General features: G+C 38.5%; 2 protein-coding genes across 18 annotated transcripts in view; one reads left to right on the forward strand and one right to left on the reverse strand.

Moving 5' to 3' along the window:
• The window catches only part of LOC137245324 (uncharacterized), a 45,405-nt gene extending 30,933 nt beyond the window's left edge, over positions 1-14,472 (forward strand). Inside the window, exons 7-11 of the mRNA XM_067775809.1 lie at positions 1,090-3,630; positions 3,705-3,820; positions 7,564-8,695; positions 13,050-13,156; positions 13,776-14,472. Coding sequence (XP_067631910.1) covers positions 1,090-3,630; positions 3,705-3,820; positions 7,564-8,695; positions 13,050-13,156; positions 13,776-14,096 — 4,217 coding nt within the window. The 3' untranslated portion in view covers positions 14,097-14,472. The remainder of the gene's footprint in view (positions 1-1,089; positions 3,631-3,704; positions 3,821-7,563; positions 8,696-13,049; positions 13,157-13,775) is intronic.
• nahoda overlaps positions 1-26,114 on the reverse strand; it is a 364,546-nt gene that overhangs the window by 120,582 nt on the left and 217,850 nt on the right. For all 17 annotated transcript variants that reach the window (XR_010951298.1, XR_010951299.1, XR_010951297.1 and 14 more), the window contains one exon: positions 24,068-24,138. Coding sequence is in view for 12 of the 17 variants with exons in the window: in XM_067775822.1 (XP_067631923.1) it covers positions 24,068-24,138 (71 nt within the window). In the remaining 5 variants the exon portion in view is untranslated. The remainder of the gene's footprint in view (positions 1-24,067; positions 24,139-26,114) is intronic.

A 26,114-nucleotide genomic window follows, 5' to 3' on the forward strand; every position in this document is an offset into this window, starting at 1 on the left:
CCTATATAACCCAAAACACCATAAAACTCTTAGTAACAAAATTATTCCAGTTCTAAGATCAGAGTTATTCTTTTACTGGTATGTTCAAAATATCGTGAGCTAGTCTGTATAGTATTTCTGAGCTACAAGGGCGTTTAATTTAACACAAAAACAAAATTTTCTTATTCATTTACGAGTTTTCGTACTTTTGGTACCTTCTTCAGGGAGTAAGCTGTATTTAGCTTTAGTTCAGTTGGCTCAATAATTAAATTATGCGCAGAAACTTGGAGAAGCTTTTAGGTAATTTATCTTGAGGTAAAAAGCAGAGTTACTCTTCTTGCTACGAGTTTCGGTGCTATTGTTACCTTCTTTAGGGAGTCTATTATACTGTGCTTATACTATTCCCAATCATATATTTCTTGACCATATTGACATTAAAAATCGACTCTGATAAGCATTGTAGTTGGGGCTATGTCTATTTCCTATACAAAATTTTAAACTGCCCTAAATCTTGGGACAGATAACATCGAACAGAAAAACAGCACAAATAGTTTTTATAAAGGGCGTATCGTCAGTAGTCGACAAACCATCGAGGTAGATATATATTTCGGCAATGAAAAAGCGTTCTAGTTAAATATGACCTGGCTAAGCGGATGCGAAGACAACGACAGTGATTAGTACGTTTCCACAACAGATAGGTGAACGCCACGGAACAGCCGATTCTCGTTTGGAGTTCAGAGCTACAGCTCCGGTAGCACTCTCTTAAATTTTGCGGAAGCTTCTTTTGAAAACATAGCAGGAAATGAAGGAGGAAGGTGATTGTAAAATGGAGACGAAGACAACATTGAAAAGAAAAAGATGAAGAGAAGACTGATGCAATGATAAAGATAAAGACCAAAACGAAGACAAAACACACACACGACTACAAAAACGAAGAAATGAATACAGGACGAAGAGAGACGGAAACAAAAACAAAGATTAATACATAGAGATCAGGAAGATAGAAACAAAGGCCAAGGTTAGAACGCAGACGAAATAATGACGTAGAGTTTATTATAACTATTGCATTTTTCTTATCGCATGATAAATCTACTTTTTCCCTCTCCACAGACGGTCACACTGCACGCGGTTGTCTCTCCACATTAGATGCTGACACTTTCTATCGTTGTCTTGTCGGCAACGATACACTCTGCCAAAGTTGCGTAGGTGATAAATGTAATTCACTTGACGTTTTCCCTGCTAACCGCTGGACATGTCAACAGTGCAACTCAGAAGACGATCCACTCTGTGCCACAGCACCAAATAACAATAAAGTTTGTCCAATGTACAATGAAAGAGAGACTTGTATAACAACTTACAAAAATGGTGTCACGATACGTGGCTGCGCATCGAGTCTAGAATGTGAAGATTCAAGTGACAACTCTACCTGCCGCAGCTGTAATACACGCGGTTGTAATACAATCAATTTAGATCGTATACAAAGTCAAGGACGACCTGGTAGATGGCAAGATGTACCAATTACATGTGGTACATGTGAGGGTGAACAAAATTGCGATGGCATTGGCAACTATCGTGTGTGTACTGGCAATTTATATCAAAGCTGTATGACTATCTTCAATGAGGCTGGCAAAGTAATACAACGTGGTTGCAGCGATGCGCTAGAGGAGGCATATTATAGTTTGTGTGAAACGAATCCTGGGAATTGTTTACGTTGCAACTCAAATGGTTGTAACAATGCGACACAGTTGACGGACTATATTGATTGTTTGTATTGTGATGACACAAACAGGAGTGGTAATTGTGTAGAAAATGTCAATGAAGTGAGGAAGACGCGTAAATGTAATAAATATTGCATGACGGCGCTGTATGCCAAATTTGATGAGCTAAATCCTGCATACGGTATAACGCGCTCTTGTTTTGATGATATGGATTTGGATGACCGGGAAGCTTGCGCCGCTGGTACTATGGAGCATTGTCAAGTTTGTGATAACGAAAAATGTAATATGCAGCTGATACCGTCAACGAGACTCAGCTGTATGGCATGTGAAGCGGGTGATTGCGAAAATCCAAAACCCACCACATGCGCCACCTATCGGGCAGATGACCAATGTTATATGCAATTCGATGAAGATGGTAGCGTTTATGCTATGGGTTGCCGTAGTGAGTTTAGTAATGCCGACGCCTATAATCAGCTATCACAAAAACGCGTGCTTTTCTGTAGTGGTAATGATTGTAATACCAACAATAGCATACCGGAAACACAGACGTGCATTATTTGTAGCTCACGCACAGACATCAAATGTGCTATAAATCCGGCGGAGCTTAATTCGACTACACTATGTGCTCGACGACCATACACCGATTGTTATACGCGTGTTTTACCGAGTGGTGTTACCGAACGTGGCTGCCTTTCGAGTTTGTATGATGATGAGTTCGTTGGCTGTTGGAATGGCACTTCGAGCACATGCCAATCATGTTCAGGTTATCATTGTAATAAACAGCTATATCCTGAAACACGTCTCTCTTGTCATATTTGCGATTCAGCCATAGATCCAAAATGTGCATTCAAACCGAATAATGTTAGCCGTTGTCCACTTTATATGGCCAATGATAGCTGCGTCACCGCATACATCAATGATGTGACATATCGTGGTTGCAGTTCGAGCATACAGTGTGATCCAACACAAACGAACACGTGCGCGCAATGTGATGGTGAAGCTTGTAATACAATAAATTTGGAGCGCAAACAAGATGATAATCATGGTAAATGGCAAGATCTTCCATTAACTTGTCTGTCATGCAGCGGTGACTCTTGCTTAGCCATAAATGTAACATCACTTAAGTGCGAGAATAATAACGAACAAGATTGTATGACCGTTTTCGAGAATAATCGCGTTGTGCGTCGTGGTTGCAGCGATATTGTTGAGGCAGAATTTACGCAACACTGCGAATCAGATTGGACTAATTGTCCGAATTGTAAATCGAATAATTGTAACAATGCTACAGCACATTTACAATACAACACTTGCATTTATTGTGATACGAGTAAGAATCAATCTTGTGTATGGGATCCCACTAGCGCATCGCACAAAGTACGATCGTGTCAAGGTGCTTGTATGACTGTACTTTATCCATCGGATGATAGCAATGATCCTGCTTATGAACTCATACGCACCTGTTTGGACGATAAAGAAGCTATGGACCAATTGACATGCGCCAAAGGTAGAGATGGCTATTGTCAGAGTTGCACAGGCAGCCGTTGTAATACTGCTGAGATACCACGCGATCGTCATCATTGTTATCAATGTGAAGGTGATGATTGTGAGGAGCCGCTATTATTTTCATGTCCACTCTATAAATCGAATGATCATTGTTTCACCACCTTCGATGATAGTAATACCGTTATACAAATGGGTTGTACCAGTTCGTTCCGTAATCAAATGTTGGAAACTATTATTGGTACAAAACGTATTCATGTCTGTGACGGTGTTGGTTGTAATTCGCTTGATTCTTTGCCAATTGCTCATCGTTGCGCTGTTTGTAATTCGAATAACGATTACGCGTGCGCGACCAATGCCGCAGAAACGGGCTCATTTAGCACGTGCAGTCAGTATCCCTACACAGATTGCTATACAAGGATAAACAATAATGGTAAGTAGAAAATAAAGAAAGAGGGTCCTACAAGTAGAAAATGTGAGTGCTCAATTATATTTTTTTTACCGCAGATGGATCTACACTTCGCGGCTGTTTGTCTGATTTACCAACAACGGAATTCGTTAGCTGCGTTTTGGGCAACGACAAGAACTGCAGTACTTGTATTGGAGATGGTTGCAACCGTGAGGTAGGTAGGGGAGGAATTTCGATAGAAAAAAAATGAAGCGTAGTAAGCATCTCATCTCATTTAGCTTATGTTAAAGAAAGCGTTGCTACACCGATCGAAGAAGCTCACTTGAACATAATGAAGCTCCGTTGCGGTAGCACATTAAATAACGTTTACATTAGCTAGAGCTACTAAGAGACTCGTCGCTGGATAAATCTTCCGAAAACGTAAATGTTCTGGCAAGAGCTGGACAGTAAGTCATAAAGTTACACGATGTACTTCTATTGGAATAACGGATGTGATGAGAACGTCACCTGTTGATACACTTTATCCTAAGCGGAAATACCTCTCTTCGCTATTCTTACAAAGAAATAAGCAACATTTGCTGTACTAAGGCCCCAAAACCTTTCTGAACCAAAGATCGGAAACATGACAGGGCATGTGAAAGTAAAAAAATACAAGGAAAATCCCATATTGCAGCTACATGATGCAATGGCTCTTCCGAATATTCATAGAACTTTGAGGTGCCATTGTAAACAGAACTATTTGGGAAACAGGGTTCCATATACTGACCATGACTCTGAGATCTAGTTCACGGATGAATGATAACATCTGGATGATGAGCTGGTATATTTGGGCCGAACTTGAGGAAGCTGGCACCAATGGGATGCTACTCCACTATATTAGAGGCAGAAATCCATGCAATAGAAGTCTACGAAAAGGCTTATCTTCAAGGTGTGACCCCAATATGTTGGACAGACAGGCAGCCTTACGTGCCTTATAGTTTTACATAACTAATTTTAAGCTAGTGGATGAATGAACAGAACTATTTGGAAAACAGGGTTCCATATACTGACCATGACTCTGAGATCTAGTTCATGGATGAATGATAACATCTGGATGATGAGCTGGTATATTTGGGCCGAACTTGAGGAAACTGGCACCAATGGGATGCTACTCCACTATATTAGAGGCAGAAATCCATGCAATAGAAGTCTACGAAAAGGCTTATCTTCAAGGTGTGACCCCAATATGTTGGACAGACAGGCAGCCTTATGTGCCTTATAGTTTTACACAACTTCTTTTAAGCTAGTGGATGAATGAATTGCATGTCCTTAATGATCTAGAAGCCAAAATCAAAGGTTTGTTAGAATAGGTTCCCGGACATGAACCGGCAGACTACCTATACAAGAAGGATGCTTTAGCCTACCTAGCCAAGAAGGATGTCAGAGCCCTTCTGTGGACTCATAAAGCCATATGCTATGAAAACCATAAGTAATTGGGAAAGAAAGCAGCTCAGGCAACACTGGATTGAATGCACATGGCAAACACAGGCCAGATAACAACGCCACTGGGCTTTCGTTTTAACTTCAACCCATCCGTGAAGCTGCCTAAGCCAATACCCTAGATAAGTCCTTCGCTCAAACCCTTTCACGGGCGGAGTGCTTCTACGGAGGCAATTTTCATGAAATCGATAAAAACCGTATGTATATTCAGCGCGAAAAATGCCAAGGTTGGTGTCGTTTTAAGAGCGTCGCTGGTAGAAACCGGTGCTGTCGGTTGTTATGACACATTGATCAAAGTCTGATGGACTACCATCTCATTAAGCTAGTGTAGAAACCTTGGGTAGGGTCCCCGGCTTCGACCGATGACCGCCTACACCAGAACACGGCTACAGAGGCCTTCCCAACCCTATCCTTTTCATTTGGATTTCATAATAATTCCTAGATATTTAATGTTATCAGAAAGTACCAAAGTTACTCCATCAGTCCTGAGCACAGTTTTCAGATAGTTTTCGTATAGTTCTGCACCACAATGGCCAGACAGGTTTCGAAACGGACCAGTCTTGTTTTATTTCCTAGGGTAAATGGGAGAGTGCATTTTTAAATGCACAAAACTGAGCTCATAGGAAACCTAGCAAATAAGTCTTCTGTGAGGGCATTTACATATGCCATGTCACGCCCAAGACTGCATAAAAGGTGTCTCAGACTTCTGAGGAAAAATTTTCACAACAATTCGTCGGATGTGAGGGAAGTTGATCTTTAGCTCGTTCTTCCTTTATATAGGAGAAATAAGGAGATATCTGGTTGGGTGTAGCTGTTCTGATCCTTTACGCGCTGACAGCATTCTCAAACCGCGAGAATATTTTGAAGAGGAAGTATGGGCAATTTCATATACTCCTTATCAACCTAGCGGAATCTATGTGGTGGGAATATCTCTAAATGGTGTGGCTTGTGTTCAAGGAGGGTCATGAAAGATTGTAAGGCAGATTAGCCAAAGTTTGAGTGCCAAAATGTATATTGGCATAAGTGGACCATTTGCTATGGCTGAGGACGACCCCTTGCTATTTGGAGGACTTAATATATTAAGATTTTGCATTAATTTGCTATAAATAATGTGACGAATATTAGCAACACTAAGGGATACATTCATCTCTAAGCCGATGCCAAGAGTGACTTGTATGCACATCCATAAATCAATCATTATGTATCTACATAAACGAATCAATCATTAGCTATCATCCGGTGGCAAAATCCTGAGCCAGATAAATAATTTTGCATGTACAACAACAACGATTTGAGCCAGATAAATCCAGATAGAAGTCTGGTTCAATTTGTGAGCCAAATAATTTGTTAATTACTTCTTTTTAGGTTGGCAACGCGGCCTTTAATATACCTACTTTTTCAAAAATAGATGTCGCTGCTTAGCCTTTCGCCATATGAGTTAAATCAAAAACAGCGGCGACATCTGCTTATCACATTTCACGTGTGCGAAAATTTCACGACATCTGCTTTTCAAGTCTCTCAATGATCCAGAGAATTCCCGTGAGAATTGAGCGTGAACCGGAGCTGCAAAGCTCACTGAAAGACGGCAATTATGTCTACACATATGTACGTACACGCAGCGGAGAAGCAATGCACAAACACATGCAGATATCTTATCTGTGATATGCAATTTTAATTGTGTAAGTGTCGCTCACAAACACACGCGCATGAGCTGTGAGAGAAGCTATAAAAATTGTGCATCTGTGCATCAGATAACCAACTAGTAGATTCTGGAACAGAACCGCCTAGAAATATCAACGAGTAAAACAAACAGTATAAAAGGCGACAATAGTAGAGGCGCGAGAATCAGTTTCGATTAAGCAAGCTATCTGTGGAGCAATAGAAGTGTTATTTTGAAAGTACTTGAATAAAGGCCATTTTGCATTATTAAATATTGGAGTTATTTATTCAACAGTTTAGTGATTGGAACTTAGCAGAAGGTTGCAAATAAGAGGATTTGCAGTACATTCGTTACAATAATATCTCTCTAATATCATTGGGGAAAGGAAGAACATTGAGGCTGATAAAACCCGACTCGTCTTTTACATACTGTCGGCATGTGATAAAGTTGGGATGAGACAATTTCGTTATTTTTAGGGTAGAATTCGAAGCCTGAACTTATTTTAATAGCTGAACTGAAGCTACTACTCTGCTAGTATGGCCGCATTCCAAGAAGTCAGTGTTTGGTAGCAGCTTCATAGTATTCAAGCTGAAGCTGAAGCTGTAACCTAGACTTAGTTGTAGCCGACTTTTGTAAGCCTTAAATGCTTATATGGTGCACATACTGTACTAATTTCAATTAAACATTTTTTTTATGAAAAAAAAACAATGTTTCTATCAATCTTTGGACAACCTTTAGTACTGGGAAAATATATGTATTTTAGAAATTGCGATAATGAATGGATGAATTAATAAATTTTTTTCTCAAATCTCCCAAAGGTTTTCCCCACCGATCGTCAACAGTGCTACACCTGTTCGAGCGATGATGATGATGACTGTGTTAACAACCCCACACGCTTATTACCATGTCCTTACATCTCCGACACAGAAACATGCCGCACCGCATATGGCGGTAATATAACGGTACGTGGTTGCAGATCTGAAGTATTCTGTGACACTAATGAGAGAAGCACATGCCGCGATTGCATCGGTACAGCCTGCAATGGCATCGATCTATCACAACTTGAAGAAGATGATGGTTTTCATGGTGTATGGCAAGATCTACCACTTCGCTGTCATACTTGTGAGGGTGAGCATTGTTTGTATTCACTGGGTCCCGCCTACAATTGCAGCGGCAATCTGGATCAAGATTGTGCTACAGTATTCACTGCAAATGGTGATATTCGGCGACGTGGTTGCGCCGATGATGTTGAAAACTACGAACAACGGTATTGTCGTGAAAACCCGCATCTATGTTTCAAATGTAAATCGAATGAATGTAATGACGCCTGGAATATTACCGAGTATGTGCAATGTAATTACTGTACATCTAAACTGGATGAAGCATGCGCAGTCGATCCAGAGCATGGCATATTTGTGAAACGTCAATGTAAGCAAGAATGTATGGTCGCAATGAAGGAAACACAAATTATACGCTCATGTTTGGACGATAAAGAGCAGAATGAACGTTATATTTGTCGTGTCGACGAAGGTGGCACCCAATGTGCTAGCTGTAATACGGCTGATTGTAATGATTTTGCCTACCCCAAGGATCGTCTGAAGTGTCATGTCTGTAATGATCCATCGTGCAGTACGACTATGTCGCTTTATTGTCACAATTATACCACGAACGATTATTGTTTTGCTAAATATGAAAGTGGCAATGTTGAACTGATGGGTTGCGCTAGTTCGCAGAATAGCATCGAGTTGGCCGAATGGGCTACACAGCGTAAACTGTATGCTTGCCGTGGTAACGATTGTAATGAGCTGCAACAATTACCGAAATCAGGTGGTAGATGTTTGTCATGTAATTCGGCGAACGAAGTTGCGTGCGCGCAAAATCCGTTCAACTATGTGGTGACCGAGTCGTGCCCACCGTTGCAAGATGAGTGCGTTACTTATGTGGATGAAGGTTTGTATGAAGTTCAATTATTTTATTTTTATTTTATTTTAATACATAATTTAACTAATTGGCATTGTCGTGCTGTTGTCTGTGCCATGTTTTAAGGGGTGGCTCTCTAAGGCCCGGGTTTTCAGTAGAAGATCAACTCAGTTTTTCAGTTAAACTACGCTTAAACTTATTCTGCCGTTTATCAGTCTACTTTAACTGAAGTTTAAGCTTACCTTAAGCGGCCGATCTGGCAGGGTTAAACTCTAGTTAACCTATCGGTTATTTGCGTTCGTTCGAAACGGCGTTGAATATACCCAACAAGCATTTGGGTTTGCGTACCTTTAGAGTTCATGTTGATAATTAGACATAGTTCTAAAATCTCAAGAGTTGTTTCGAAACAGCGGCTCAACTCGAGAATCATAGCGTACTCAGCAAAAGAGGGAATTTTTATAAAGCAAAAAATGCTATTACTTAAATTGAAAAAATGTAATTCCCAACTTGTGGTTCTCTAACTGGACTCGAATGTAAGATTCCATACTACAGTATTTTCACGAAAATAAAATAAAATATATATAATTAATTTTTGATTAATTACGCTTCATTACTGCTATCAACCAGGTGTTTTTTCTCAGACTACTTTGAGATTTCATCTCCACCTCAACTCGATATCCAATTTAGGATATCAACTGGAGAAATATGTTGAATATTCATTTGAGAACGGTATATTTCTCAAAATCTCTCAAAGGTTGGATAACAGTTTGATAATGATAATAACGTTGGAGTTCAACTCTGAATTTTACAAAATTTCTCAAAGCTTGGATAGTGATTGGAGAATGAAGTTGGATATCAACCCGAGAACTATATGGTTAAGGAATAATTAAATAATGTAATTGGATATCACTTCCAGAACTTGGTATATATTTCGCTGGAGAATATTTTTCTTTTGTTGTTTATTGGGTAAACAAAATCCAGCTGTTGTCGTATCTACAAATTATCTAGATAATAAAAACCAATGTTGCCGCACAAAAAAGCATACCCCAAAAGCGACCTTAAACTGTGACTGAAAAACTGCTCAGTAGTTTAACTGGAGTTTAAATTTGACTAGAGTTTAAGCAAACTTAGTTTAAGATTAGCTTAACCAACTACTGAAAAACCGGCCCTAAATGAACGAAAAATTATTCAAAATTAGACAGCAAGGTTCCACCGGTTCTGAACGAATTTCGCAAATGTCTAGATCCATTATATGGGGAGTGAAATTTTTTTATCCCATGCTGCGCTTTCGCCTACTTTCTAGCATGGTTCTAACATTCAGGCATAAGGTATACAAGAAAAGTACTTGAACTTCTACACGAGCTTTTAACGAGTTTTTTCGCGATATCTACCCGAATTTTTTCTCTATATTAATCTCTCATTTGAAGTTTCAAAATAAAAAAATTAATACTTGGCACGATTTACCACCAAAGATATTTAGGCCGAACTTCAATTCCAATTTGCGTCGTGATCAGTTTTAATTTTCCCTACAACGGGACGGGACCATGTTATGTGAATGAAAAACAAGTAAGGAAGGCTAAGTTCGGGTGTAACCGAACATAACATACTCAGTTGAGAGCTATGGAGACAAAATAAGGGAAAATCACCATGTAGGAAAATGAACCTAGGGTAACCCTGGAATGTGTTTGTATGACATGCGTATCAAATGGCAGGTATTAAAGAGTATTTTAAGAGGGAGTGGGCCATAGTTCTATAGGTGGACACCTTTTCGAGATATCGCCATAAAGGTGGACCAGGGCTGACTCTAGAATTTGTTTGTACGATATGGGTATCAAATGAAAGGTGTTAATGAGTATTTTAAAAGGGAGTGGGCCTTAATTCTATAGGTGGACGCCTTTTCGGGATATAGTTATAAAGGGGGAACAGGGGTGACTCTAGAATTTGTTTGTACGATATGGGTATCAAATGAAAGGTGTTAATGAGTGTTTTAAAAGGGAGTAGGCCTTAGTTCTATGGGTTGACCCCTTTTCGAGATATTGCCATAAAGGTGGACCAGGGGTGACTCTAGAATTAATTTGTACGATATGGGTATCAAATGAAAGGTGTTAATGAGTATTTTAAAAGTGGGTGGGCCTTAGTTCTATGGGTGGACGCCTTTTCGAGATATCGCCATAAAGGTGGACCAGGGATGACTCTAGAATGCGTTTGTACAATATGGGTATCAAACGAAAGGTGTTAATGAGTATTTTAAAAGGGAGTGGGCCTTAGTTCTATGGGTGGACGCCTTTTCGGGATATCGATATAAAGGTGGACCAGGGGTGGCTCTAGAATTTGTTTGTACATTATGGGTATCAAACGAAAGGTGATAATGAGTATTTTGAAAGGGAGTGGGCCTTAGTTCTATAGGTGGAAGCCTTTTCGATATATCGCCATAAAGGTGGACCAGGGGTGACTCTATAATGTGTTTGTACAATATGGGTGTCAAATTAAAGGTACTAATAAGAATTTTAAAAGGGAGTGGTGGTAGTTGTATATGTGAAGGCGTTTTCGAGATATCGAACAAAATGTGGAACAGGGTGATCAAGAACATCATCTGTCGGGTACCGCTAATTTATTTATATATGTAATACCACCAACAGTATTCCTGCCATGATTCCAAGGGCTTTTGATTTCGCCCTGCAGAACTTTTTCATTTTCTTCTGCTTAATATGGTAGGTGTCACACCTATTTTACAAAGTTTTTTCTAAAGTTATATTTTGCGTCAATAAACCAATCCAATTACCATGTTTCAGCCCTTTTTTCGTATTTGGTATAGAATTATGGCACTTTTTTCATTTTTCGTAATTTTCGATATCGAAAAAGTGGGCGTGGTAATAGTCAGATTTCGGCCATTTTTTATACCAATAGAAAGTGAGTTCAGATAATTATGTGAACTGAGTTTAGTAAAGATATATCGATTTTTGCTCAAGTTATCGTGTTAATCGAGCAGAAGGACAGACGGTCGACTGTGTATAAAAACTGGGCGTGGCTTCAACCGATTTCGCCCTTTTTCACAGAAAATAGTTATCGTCCTAGAATCTAAGCCGCTACCAAATTTCACAAGGATTGGTAAATTTTTGTTCGACTTATGGCATTAAATGTATCCTAGACAAATCAAATGAAAAAGGGCGGAGCCACGCCCATTTTGAAATTTTCTTTTATTTTTGTATTTTGTTGCACCATGTCATTACTGGAGTTGAATGTTGACATAATTTACTTATATAATGTAAAGATAATAAATTTTTTGTAAAAATTTCACTTTAAAAAAATTTTTTTTTTAAAAGTGGGCGTGGTCGTTCTCCGATTTTGCTAAATTTTGTTAAGCATACATATAGTAATAGGAGTAACGTTCCTGCCAAATTTCGTCATGATATCTTCAACGACTGCCAAATTGCAGCTTGCAAAACTTTTAAATTACCTTCTTTTAAAAGTGGGCGCTGCCACGCCCATTGTCCACAGTTTTAATAGTTTTCTATTCTGCGTCATAAGTTCAACTCACCTACCAAGTTTCATCGCTTTATCCCTCTTTGGTAATGAATTATCGCAATTTTTCGAAATATCGAAAAAGTGGGCGTGGTTATAGTCCGATATCGTTCATTTTAAATAGCGATCTGAGATAAGCGCCCAGGAACCTACGTACCAAATTTCGTCAAGATATTTCAAAATTTACTCAAGTTATCGTGTTAACGGACAGACGGACGGACGGACGGACGGACATGGCTTAATCAAATTTTTTTTCGATACTGATGATTTTGATATATGGAAGTCTATATCTATCTCGATTCCTTTATACCTGTACAACCAACCGTTATCCAATCAAAGTTAATATACTCTGTGAGCTCTGCTCAACTGAGTATAATGATGCTCCGGTATTTTTATAAGAAGCAGAGGCAGGTAAAAGACGATATAAATTCCCTTGATGTGACCAATTGGCTTCAGTTAACCCAAGAAAGAAGCGCCATGCGCATCCTGTATGTAATAAGACTTGCTGATTAGCCTTAGGCAGTTTCGTTTCTATTTGCATTTGCTTAAAATCGAGAGAAAAGGGATTTAAAAAAAAAAACAACAACAAAACAAAAGGCAAAGAGTGCATTGCGTAGTGTTTCTACAAATATAGACACTTTTTCATTTAGACCCACTTGCAGAACGGCCAGCTAACTTTTTAACTCAGAGCTAACCTGACACGGTGGGTTAAATCAACACATTTTTGCCAAATTTTCAAATTAATTCTGAGCTAAAAAAATAACTTGCTGTTCTGCAAGTCGGCATGACTCTTAAATTTTTTAACTCTGCTAAGCATAATTTGTAATTTTTTTTTTCAAATATTTTTCTTGTGTTCTTTTAGCGGGTCATACACGCCGTGGCTGCTTGAGCTTACAAACCCAGAATGGGCAGAAGCCATGTGAAGCTGGTAAATGCTCTATCTGCACAGGAAACATTTGTAATAATGAGGTAAGTTGTATTGCAAAAAAGAGGATATTTATTTTTAATGAATTATGAAGTGTCGATAAAGTAAGCGGCAATTACGAGCGAGAGCATAGCGTATGTGGAAAAGGTAACAAGAAAGTAATTACTCAGCTATTCCCTTGTTACTGTCACTTACAATACGTTTCGAAGCATATCTGCAACTTCTTCAGGGAATCTGTTTTTGAAAGTACGAACAGATACGTTTTTATTGACATGTTATAACAAATGTGCATTTTTTCTGAACTTACTGAAAAAGATCAAAAATACTTCGGAAGGCGTTTGTTTTTGTTTTAATTAATATAACGAGAACAGTTCTACGAGTAAAAGTTGATTGTTTAGATTGCAACACATTTGAGCCATTTACAATGAATCTTTCTGCGCATATCTTCACTTTCACAAATAAACATGACATATGCGACGATTATCGCTTTGCTTTGCATTCCACAAAACTTCTGTGTAGTCATCTGCTAAAGTCAAGATCTTTGCAAGGGATAATTTGCTAAGCGATCCTTAATGCATTCTCACTTTTAGGCCATGTCTCTATTGTAAAACACCCAATTCGCGAACAAAACATATAATACTACATTTTCTTGTATTTTTTCAGATCTTCCCCTTCAATCGTCTGGCTTGTCACATTTGTAATTCTAACAGTGATTCAAATTGTGCAGCGAGCCCCAATCACCTACAAATTTGTCCAATTTATTCCGAGAACGATCGTTGCGTTACCATACGCACGGATCATATTGAACGTGGCTGTGAGTCGCACTTCGGCAAATGCAATAACACCCGAGTCAATTGTGAGACATGTGAACAGAATGGCTGTAATATAGCTGAATTTACTGATGCTGCACTTACTACAACAGCAAGTCTATTGACAACATTAATTTTGGCTATGTTGGCTGTGTTAGGATATAGATTTAATTAAATGGATTAAGTCAATGCATAAATGTGGCAAAAAAAAAAAAAAAATTGGCATCAAATGAATTTCAAAAACAATAATAATTTTAATATAACTGATTATGAATATCATAGAGAAAATTTGATTTAAGTTTATTTTATGGTAAATTTAAATTTTAAATTATCAGTTTACTGAAATGTTTTTGAAAAATCTTGAGCGTCTTAGCGCGATAGAATGCAATTTCAAATGTTTACTGTTTTTAAAAGGGATGCTATATAATAACGTCTCTATATGTCATGTATAGATGGACGGTACTCATTATGGAAATGATAGAAAACATGTTAAGTAAATTAAGTATAGTTAGATAAAAATTTATTTAAATTAAAAATAAATAAATACAATAAAACAATCTGTTTTCATTTTTCAAACAATTAAGTTGCATAGAAAAATTGATCGTAGCACCACGAGAGAATCCCAAAAGACATACCGAAGCGAACACCAAATGACCCTCAATCCTGAAAGGACTACAAATCGACTCAGAAGTAATTTTTAAGTGACCCTGGAAGAGTCCCAAAATAGTCAACAAAACTTCACAAAACGACTCTAAACTGACACCGAAGTGATCCCCAAACAAGCCCGGGGAACGCCAAAGGAATCGCCAAAATCTTCTCGAAATTACCACAAAATGATACAGAAGTGATCTCCAAATGATCTCCATTATAATAAGCAAAATTCCAAAATGACTCCCAAATTACTTGGGGGAACCCGATAGCAACCCAAAAATTATACCAAAAATACCTCAAATTGACCCTGAAGTGGTGCTCAAATAACCCCGAAGAACCCCGAAATGGTCACCAAAATCATCCCGAAATTACCTTCAAAATTACCAAAAAACCGAAACATTTTTCAAAATTCATTTTAATACTATCACGTGGTCATACATATTGTAGTATGAACCTAAGTGCCACCTTTGTCAGTGGGTAACGGAATGTCGCACTTTTATCAGACATTAAAAGGGCCCACTTTGGGACTACTTCGAGATTGTTTCGTGAACATTTCGGGATTACATTGGAAACAACTCAGGATTATTTTAATGATTATTTCGAAAGCATCTCGGAACCGGTTCCGAACAAATTCAGGATCACTTCAGTATGACTTAACATAACTTCGAGACAATTTCAAACAAATTTTATGACAGGACCACTTCAGTGTTATTTTATGTAAATTTCGGGACAACTTCTGAATTATTCCGAAACTATTTGGAAACGCTTTAAAACTAGTGCATTATAATTTCGGCGTTACTTTAGGTATAATTTCGGGACAACTTCTAAATGATTTCAAGACTTTTTCGGGAAAAATTGGGACAGTTTTGGAACCAATTAGCGATTATTTTCGTATAATTTGATAAATCATTTCGAAACGATTATTTCTGGATCATTTTTAAACTTATTTCAAAACAATTTCATTGACAGGCATAGTTAGTTACCAGATTACTTCATCGTTTTTCAGGCGGAAGTAGTAGCCGTATCCAAAGCAGTAGAAATACTGGAAAAAAAGAGCTTAAGCTACAACCGTGTCAACTGACAGCCCAACAGCAATTAAAGCAATAATCTCGCATAGCACATCATCTAAAAGTGTGTTAAAATTTAATCAAGCCCTAGAAAGAATCGGAACAGGGAGAAGCATAGATCTATATTGGGTCACAGGGCATATGGGAATCGATTAGAATGAAAAAGTGGATGAACTAGCTTAACCCTTTCGGACCTGTTGGGACAAATATATCCCAGAAAAAGTTTTCTTATAACTAAAATCTTAATTTTCCATTTAAACTCATTAAAAACTGTCCCGTCTGGTATATTGAAGTTCGGTTCTGTGGTCTATGTGTCCCGTTATGTTTATTTGTTGGTATAAATTTGTCCCGTTTAGAGCTTGCCGACATTCTCTAACTTTTAGTAATTAAAAAAAATGTATTATAAACCTGTTTGAAAAGGAAATGTTCAAGCATGTTTTGTGTGATGCAGCCGTCAGATCTAGAAGCAGCAAGTAGCATTGGTCCTAGAAAGTTTCTAGTATTTTCCAAGAGGACGTTGTTATTTTATAACAAAAGTCCTGGTATTTTATAGGGATTTTCAGTTTGGTCGTTAAATTAACTTCTGCTAACACTACGCAATTATTAAGAACCCATTTTCAACAATCCTGAATTGGTTATGAAATAGTTTCTAAATATTTCCGAATATAATTCTAAAATCATCTTAAAAGGACGCAAAAACTCTCTCGTATTGATTTCGAAATAGCCTCGAAATTATCCCGAAGTAGTCCCAAAATAAATAACCCCAAAGTGATCGTGAAATTGTTCCAATGTCTTAAAAGAGTCTCACAATGATTCCGAAAATAATCCTAATGTGTTCCAGAAGTCATACCAAAATGTTCGCGAAACAGCTACGAAATATTCCCAAAACTGTTCAAATAAATATCATCGATCGATTGATCGATGTGCGTTAATACATGACACATCGACAGAGTTGGCACTTAGTTCCATATTTGTCGATATGCACACTCAGCCCTCCTTTTAAATTTAATGATTTCGTATATCCAAATGTCTTATGGAAATAGCGATGAGTTCCATTTTCGTTGTATCACTCTATGTGCCCCAGTTGAAATGGAAAAAAATTAATATTAATCAGAATTTTATCGCAGACCATTCATATATAAGTATTTTCATCCGGTATATAATTCAACTTCTTCTTTACACTTATTTCAAAAACCCTCAGGCATAAAATGGAAAGTTTAAGTTGGAAACTACAAAGGAGAAAGAAGGTATTGAGATACATGCCTCTGGGTTCTTCATCCTGAGTAAAAACAGTTGAGCCCCAAAAGTGCTGTAGCATAGTGTTATCAAAAGAAATAATAAAGTGTATCGTAATGTTTTCTAGTTATTAAATCATATCAATATTCTACATTAAAAAAAAAGGTGGAATATACTTTCTCCCGATAAGCATTGCACCAAATTGACAAGTCATAAAAGTCAACTGTTTTACTAGTTTTAATAGCCATAATGATAGATAGATAATCGCCGATTAATTGCGAGTCTACAATATAATTTTTACTTTACTGATAATAACTAATGACGTTGTTTACTCATATTTACCAACAAAATTATATGAATGTTAATGTTTTTACGCATGTCAACTTTGTATTTTGCGCCAATTTACGTTGATAGAATAATGAGTACTGGAATTTTGTCATGCATGAAATTTGCTTCGGCGATAAGACTTTTGAGTGCAAGTCGATAAGTTTATATAACTAATGGTATACAAAAGAAGGTAATTCCAATCAAAATTTTTGACGTATTTGGAGATTTTTGAGTTTCATAATGTTTGTTGTTTTGCTAGAAGCGTTGCCATACCGTTACTGTTTAAGCAAAATTGTGGTTTTTCGGGATGAAAACTTCCTTCGGATGAAAACGCAATTGTCATCTGAGACAATAATAATAAGCTTTAGCACGATTTATGTGCATACATCTATATCTATTCAGAATACAGCAAAACAGTGTATCTCTAAAGTCTGCAGTGAGTGGCAGGTGTTTAATTTGTTACGTATGCGGGACGCTACATCCATGTCAATGCTACAAGGGCACATAATGTGTATTGGCGGGGCTTGCCCCAAGGTGACCCCTGGTACAATGGGCAAGAGAACTTTCAGAACTAGTAGCTAACCTGCAGAGATACAGGACAATGTTCTCCTTAAAAAATTGTTTAACAATTCACGCTTTAAGCGCTACGCTTGAATTATACAATAAATAAAAATGTGGACTTGTACCAAATTTATCACCATTCAATTTCATAAAAATTGCGTTTAAGTATGCTAAACTCTTTAGAAATTGCGGTGTCTGCTTATAAGGGCCCCACTTTGGGAAATCAATTGACAAACGTGTATGTTTTGTTAACATATTCTGAGTAAACGTACGGACACTTATATGGTTTTGTATACTTCAAACCATGTTTCTTCCACCAAAGCAATTTTCGGGAGCTCGAAAATCTTATTAAAAACCTTATTTTCTAGGCTGATATTTCATATTAAAATATTTCCCCTCTACACTTTTTCCTAATCTTTGTATGCTTCATCTATCTCCATCTTCGTCTCATTCTATCTCTTTCTCAATCTCCTTCTCTCTTTTCTCTTCTCTAAAGTTTTTCTTATTCTTCTTCATATCTCATTGCCAGTCCCAGAGGGTGGTATGTATTTTGTTCCAGTCTCATTCCGAGTCTCAGTCCAGTCCCACTCCGAGTCTCAGTCACAGTCTCAGTCCCAGTCCTAGCCCTAGTCCTAATACCAATCCCAGTCCGTCTCTGGTCTACTTCCCGGAAAAAAGCATCGTAAGTACTAATATATGCAAATTTATATACCAAATTTCAGGCAAATCGAATAGGACGTATGTATGTAAAATAGGACGTAGGTATGTGTGTATTATTAATTCATGTCTTTATTTCGGTTTCGCATGCGTATTTATCAGTTTGCCAAGTTGATGCGAATAAATCGAATATCACAATGAAAATTACTTTAAAGCTCTCAGGAACAGCTTTCATTTGATATCATAATACATACACATTCTAGGGGTATTCGGGTCCATGTTTTGGCCTATATCTCAAGACCCTAGTTACCCAGCGGTGTAAAATTTACTCTGTACTAAAGCACACATCAACAGCTTCAATTTGATACCCATAATGTAAAAACACATTCTAGGTGTATCCGGGTCCATGTTTTGGCCTATATATCGAGACCCTAGTCACCAATAGGTATGAAAACTACCCTGTACTAAAGCACCCATCAACAGCTTCAATTTGATACCATAATGTAAAAAGAATATCTAGGCGTTCACGGGCCCACGTTTTGGCCTATATCTCGAGACACTAGTACCTAGGGGTAGAGAACCCGGCCGACTTTGTTCTTTCCGATAATTGGTTTGCTTCGAGCCTCGTCTTCATTTTACACTCTCTATCCCATCTTCCATTTTGCTTCTATTTTTGTCCATTATTTATTCCATTTATCTCCCTTCTATTTCCAAACCCTTTCCCACTAATACTAATCCTCCCGTTGGCATATCCACAGCCACTGCCACCTTCAATTTTAGTTCCACTCCCACGAGGCCTTATGTATTAAATAGGTACTAGTGCGCTAGTAACTAAAATTTTATAGATTTCTTAAATCGGCAGTTTTGGTTTTATATTTCATATTTAACATATATTTGATAAATAAGCAATCTAAAAAACATTGCTACCAGCTTTAAGGACCCTCGACTAGTAGTATGACTTGTTTCTATACACTTTAAAGCCTTTCGCACTGATATCTGCACCGGTCCGTTAAACCGAAAAAGCGGATAAAAGAGTATTAGAATCAACACGTAAAATTTCTCTCAGAATCGGGACCAACGAAATAGTACCAATAAAAGAACTTAATATAAAAGGTAAATGTTTACACTAGTTCGGAACTACCAATAAACCAACAAGTTCTAAAGTATGGTGGTGAATGTTGGCATCACTATGCTGTTAGTAAATTATCACAACAACAAAAACAGCAAGCAGCCACACTTATGTGCAAGGCAACGAAGAATATTCCACACACATAACCAGCAGCTCGAAGTGAAGAGATATCTCACATACACACATGTAGCCATCAGCTAAATGCAGAAGTTGTTACTCACATATACACACGCATATGGCTAAATAACCAAGTATGCGATACAACTGTTCCATGTTCGTGAAAATCTAGACCTTAGGAGAAATATGCGAACGAGCCAACAAAGAGTATAAAAGCCGCGCAAGCTTAGGAATAACTAATAAGTTTTATTTTAAGCACGCTAATAGGGAGGTTAGGTTAGGTTGAACTGGCCGGTCCATGAGGACTTCACAAAGACTGAGTGAGTCCGTAGTGTTACCAGAAGTTTGTTTTAACGACCAAACTGAAAAACCCTATCAAAAACCAGGACCTATGTTATAAAATAATTCCTTCCTCTTGGCAAATACTAGAAGCTTCCTAGGACTTAAGCCACTTGCTGCTTCTAGATCTATCAGCTGTATCACTCCTAATAGCTGGAGTCTTAGACTGGCAAGTGCAGGGCACGAGCACAGAACGTGCTCGATCGTTTCCTCCTCCAACCCGCACTTCCTACATTTTCTATCACTGACCAAGCCTAATGTAAAGGCATGTGACGCCAGAAGGCAGTGTCCAGTCAGAATACCCGTCATGTGTCTACAGTCCTCTCTTTTTAATGATAGAAGCAACTGTGTTAGTCTAAGGTTGTAAGACCTACACATAATCTTCGACACTTTACAGCCCCGCGCTTTAACCCACTTCCTTCCCGATTGGTCGATCATGTGCACCTCTCGCCTTCGTTTAATCTCGCCCAATCTAATTGGGACGTCTACGGAGCAAGCTTCAAGGCATGCGCCCTTTTTAGCTAGTTCGTCCGCTTTTTCATTCCCATCTATTCCCATATGCCCTGGGACCCAATATAGATGTATGCTTCTCCCTGTCCCGATTCTCTCCAGATACTGCTTACACTCTAACACGCATTTAGATGCTGTGCTATGCGAGATTATTGCCTTAATTGCTGCTTGACTGTCAATATAAAAGTTAAGAATAGCTTAAGCTATTCTTTTCCAGGGATTCTACTGCTTTGGTTACGGCTAATATTTCCGCTTGGAAAACGCTACAGGAATCCGGCAGCCTGTAGGATCTGCTTATTTCCGGATAAGCGCAGTATACCGCAGACCCTACTCCTTCCACTACTGTGGAATCATCGGTGTACACATGTATCGCCTCGTCCGCCATTTGCGCACCCTTGCGCCAACCGTCCACCTCTATTGTGGCCTTAAGATCTCCCTCGAAGCACAGATAGGGATTAAGGTAGTCTGTTCGTCTTGTGATTGATGACGCTATACTACTATGGCCATATGGTCGGCGTTCAAGCTACCCCGAAGCACCGAGCCTGGTTGCGGTCGTTAATTCTTTGTTCTTTGCTACCAGGTCTACAAGTGGAATGTGCAGAATGGCATACAGTGCAGCAGCCGGGGTCGTTTTCAGGGCTCCCGTAAAGCTAAGCATCGATAGTCTGCATACCCCCTCTAATTTTTTGAGGTATGTTGTTTTTTGTGTGGCGTTCCACCAAACAAGAACTCCATAGTATAGAATAGGGCTTACAATCGCTGAGAAAGGGAGGACGATAGGCCCCACGTACACCCCAGCATTCTTTTACATGCATAGAGTGCCGTTGAGGCCTTCTTGATTCTCTCCTCAACGTTGAGTTTCCATGACAGCTTACTGTCTAGGATGATACCTAGATATTTTGTGCAAGGTTTCTCCTGTAAGGTCACCCCTCCTAACTTAGGCCTGGTCCAATTTGGGACCTTGTACCTCTTTGTAAACAAGACTATATCCGTCTTTTCCGCATTGACTTTCAACCCAGGTATGAATATCCCGAAGCGCCCGATCCATCAAAGAACTAGTCGTTGGAAGGCACTTTCCACTTATGACAATTGCAACGTCATCTGCGTAAGCCGTAAGCTTTACGGGTCCCTCATCGAATTGCCTGAGCAGTTGGTTGATGACCAGCGTCCACAGCAGAGGTGATAGCACCCCTCCCTGCGGCGTGCCCCTGTCCACTGATTTCGTGGCCTCGTACAATCCCCATTGTGATGTATCCTTTCTGCAATTTAACATGCAGCCGATCCATCTGATTAAGGCAGGATGTACTTTAATGTAATTAAGACCATCCATAATCGCCCATTTTGCAACATTATTGAAAGCCCCCGCCAATGCCCAAGAAGACTTCTAGAGCATACTCCTTATATTCCAGGGATTTCTCTATGCTTATTACCACCCTATGCAATGCCGCGTCTACCGACTTGCCTTTGGTGTACGCATACTGTGTTGTGGAGAGCAGCTTTTCATCCACGTTGGACTTTATGTACACATTTATCAGCCTCTCAAAAGTTTTGAGCAGAAATGATGTTAAGCTAATGGGTCTATAGTCTTTGGGATATACGTGACCGATCTTCCCCGCCTTTGGTAGAAAAGATACATGAGCAGTTCTCCAAGAGTGCGGTACATGATTCAGTCTTATGCACCCATCGAATATTACTTTAAGACATTCCACGACCGCCCTACTTGAGACTTGTAGCATGGCCGGGAATATACCATCTGGGCCCGACGACTTAAACTTAGAAAACGTCTTCACTGCCCACTCGATCTTGGTATGTGTCACCAAGCCCGGCACTACTAGCTCCGTGATCGAAGTGTGAGTGATGTCTACTGGCTCTTCTAAACCATCTCTCGATGGGAAATGTGTATCGAGAAGCACCTCAAGGGATTTCAGTAGGGATGTATAATTGAATTTGTGAAGTACTACGCCCAAAGTAGTCTAATAAAGACCATTTTCCAATACTGAATATTGGAGTTATTTACTCGACAGTTCAGCGATTCGAACGTTAGCGGAAGCTGTATAATTATCAGGAATTTCCCAAAATTCGTTAAAGTATAAAATGTATCTAGTTCAGAACTATAGAACAGGTAATGCAACGTGGACAATTTCCATCGCCAGTCGAAAACACGTAAAATAGATAAATGGCGGCGAACCAGTAGTTAATTCGAGTACACTAGAACCGCAACAGTTTTGAAGTAGAGATTTTCGCTACCGGGCAAAATATAGATAGATAATAGAGACGTTCGTCTGCCCGATAATATTCCTTTCTGCACTGACTGTATGTAACTGCTTTCCCAATAGGCAGAGTCATTTGCGATATTGTAGCTTCTGCAAATAAACAATAAAAAGCTAAAAACACACATATGGTGTCGTTTTAGTGCCTACAATCGACTTAGATGTTTCGATGTTGATAGAACCGTAGCACAGAGGTTCGTGTCTTCGCTATTAAGCACAACTCGTTATGTAGCAAGTTATTTATTTGCCGCTAGATGGGTCTAACTCTCCTTTGCCCGCCTAGCCTAGAGATACATTTAAGTGAAGCTAATATGGGCGTGTTAAAAATGTTTGTATCTTCTTGCCTCTCTAAAAAAACAAACTAGACGGTACCCCTAAGTATACCAAATGTTAATCAAATTGCAACGTAAATAAGACTTTTTTAATATAGGATAGCCCGCGGTCCACTTACCGGAATAAAAATATATCACTGAACGCCTCATAAATGACTGGGCGCATTTGTATGAAATTTGGTTTAGATCCATTAAAAAATCTGGAAAAATGGGCTCTGCCACTCCCCACGCAATTTAAATTTCATCTTGCTAAAAAAAATCCGAGTGTGTTTGGCTCGAAATATTTATGTTTTAGTATATATCATCAGCTAGAATTTTGGAAAATAGGCAGTGCACGTCTCTTATAGGAAAAAATTTAAATTTGCTTTATTTGACACTGGTACTCAATATTTGGTATGTAGTTTCAATATATGGAAGAAAATTGAGCTAGGAATGTGAGTTTGAGTAGGAGTGGGAGTGGGAGGGGGAGTGGAAAGTGGATTAGGTTTGGGAGTGACAGTGGGAGTAGTAGTAGGAACAGAAGTGGGAGTGGGAGTGGCACTGGGAGAAGGAGTATAAGTGGGGGCTGAAGTAGGAGTAGGAGTGGGAGTGGAAGTAGGTTCGGGAGTGGGAGACAAATGGGATAGCGTGTGGACAATGATAACAAGAGGAATGTAATGTAAAGTAGTACAGAATGAGATAGAAAGGGCACAGGTGAAGGGAGGCTAACTTTTTGAATGGAGGCAAACAAATTTTCGGGCAGAAAAAGGCTACCGAACGCGCTAGTTTGGCAACAAAAAATTTTATGAAGTGTTTTCTATACTTTCTATAAAGAGATAATAAACTTAGTCATTTCTTCATTCCAATCAAATTTAATATCTGACATTGTTGAAAGTGCTTTTTTAGCTGTTTGTTGCATTCAATTGAATGAACGTCACACAAGTTTAATATATAATGACTATTTTGCTTACCTTATGTGGATACGCTAAATGCCAAGTGACATTGAACTTTGCACCTGACAGTATAGACGTGCGTATTGTGCCTGAAATAAAAAATAATAAAAATTTTAACTAAAATAAAATCTTTCTGTTATTGATATTAGAGAAAAATTACAAACTTTACAAACGGAGATGGTTACGCGTGTCTGATATCGTTGCCGAGCTTAAGTACGTCGAAGAAAGCCGCAGGCCTATCAAAAGACATTGTAATTAAAAACGCCGCGGGATGTTTTCTTAAGGTATCATAACACCATTTACACAGTGAGGCGAAAATACTTACCAGAAATGAGAGAAACAAAATGCTGAAAAAACAGTTTCTGTTTAATACACAGAGGCCTGATCAACCTAACAGACATCTGATTGAAGAGACCCTGCCTATCAGTGATATAAGGAGTCATCTCCGCAAGCACAATGAAGAAACCTAGCACACAAGAATCGAGCCAAAGGAACATTAAAAGGCCTCTAGATTCATCCAAAAAGAGTCGTGTGATATTACACCAGCCATCAATTAAATTGCAACGTGGAAATAACGTCTCTAACATCCAAATCCCACCGTGCTGAAATTGCAAGTTTCCTTGGACCTCCGGGAGAGGATATCGTTGAAAGTGTGTGAGAAGAAGAAGAAGGTCACATATTGCCTTGTGTATACATATATTTCTTGTGTTCGTATGTATGTATGTCATACGACTGCCTCTATTTTGATTACATTTTTATAATCACCGTGCTTTGCACACAGAGTATATTAACTTTGATAGGATAACGGTTGGTTGTACAGGTATAAAGGAATCGAGATAGATATGGACTTCCATATATCAAAATCATCAGTATCGAAAAAAAATTTGATTGAGCCATGTCCGTCGGTCCGTCCGTCCGTATGCCCGTTAACACGGTAACTTGAGTAAATTTTGAGGTATCTTGATGAAATGGGTCCCTGGGGACTCATCTCAGATCGTCATTTAAAATGAACGAAATCGGACTACATCCACACCCACTTTTTCGATATCGAAAATTTCGAAAAACCGAAATAGTGCGATAGTTCATTACCAAAGACGGATAAAGCGTTGAAACTAGGTGGGTTCATTTTATGGCGCAAAATAGAAAAATAGTAAAATTTTGGACAATGGGCGTGGCACCGCCCACTTTTAAAAGAAGGTAATTTAAAAGTTTTGCAAGCTGTAATTTGGCAGCCGTTGTAGATATATTGATGAAATTTGGCACGAACGTTACTACTATTACTATGTGTGAGCTAAACAGCAAAATCGGATGACGAACGTGCACACTTTTTAAAAAAAAATTTTTTAAAAGTCAAATTTTAACAAAAAATTTAATATCTTTACAGTATGTAAGTAAATTATGACAACATTAAAATCCAGTATTAATATGGTGCAAAAAAATAAAAAATAAGAGACAATTTCAAAATAGGCGTGGCTCCGCCCTTTTTAATTTAATTTGTCTAGAATACTTTTAATGTCATAAGTCGAACAAACATTTACCATAGATTCTATGACGATAACTGTTTTCTGAGAAAATGGGCGAAATCAGTTGAAGCTACGCCTGGCCTTCCGTTCAGCCATTAACACGATAATCATAAACCATTAACCCAAAAATCGATATATCTTTACTAAACTTAGTTCATGTACTTATCTGAACTCACTTTATTTTGGTAATAAAAATTGGCGAAATCCGACTATGATCACGCCCACTTTTCCGATATCGAAAAAATTCCATAATTCTATACCAAATACGAAAAAAGGGATGAAACATGGTAATTGGACTGGTTTATTTACCCAAAATATAACTTTAGAAAAAACTTTGTAAAATGGGTGTGACACCTACCATATTAAGAAGAATGAATTGAAAAAGTTCTGCAGGGCGAGATAAAAAACCCTTGAAGTCTTGGTAGGAATACTGTTCGTGGTATTATATATATAAATAAATTAGCGGTATCCAACAGATGATGTTCTGGGTCACCCTGGTCCACATTTTGGTCGAAATCTCGAAAACGCTTTCACATATACAA

The sequence above is a fragment of the Eurosta solidaginis genome, chromosome 3 (genome assembly GCF_040869045.1).
Source record: "Eurosta solidaginis isolate ZX-2024a chromosome 3, ASM4086904v1, whole genome shotgun sequence".
In the NCBI taxonomy this organism is placed as follows: domain Eukaryota; kingdom Metazoa; phylum Arthropoda; class Insecta; order Diptera; family Tephritidae; genus Eurosta; species Eurosta solidaginis.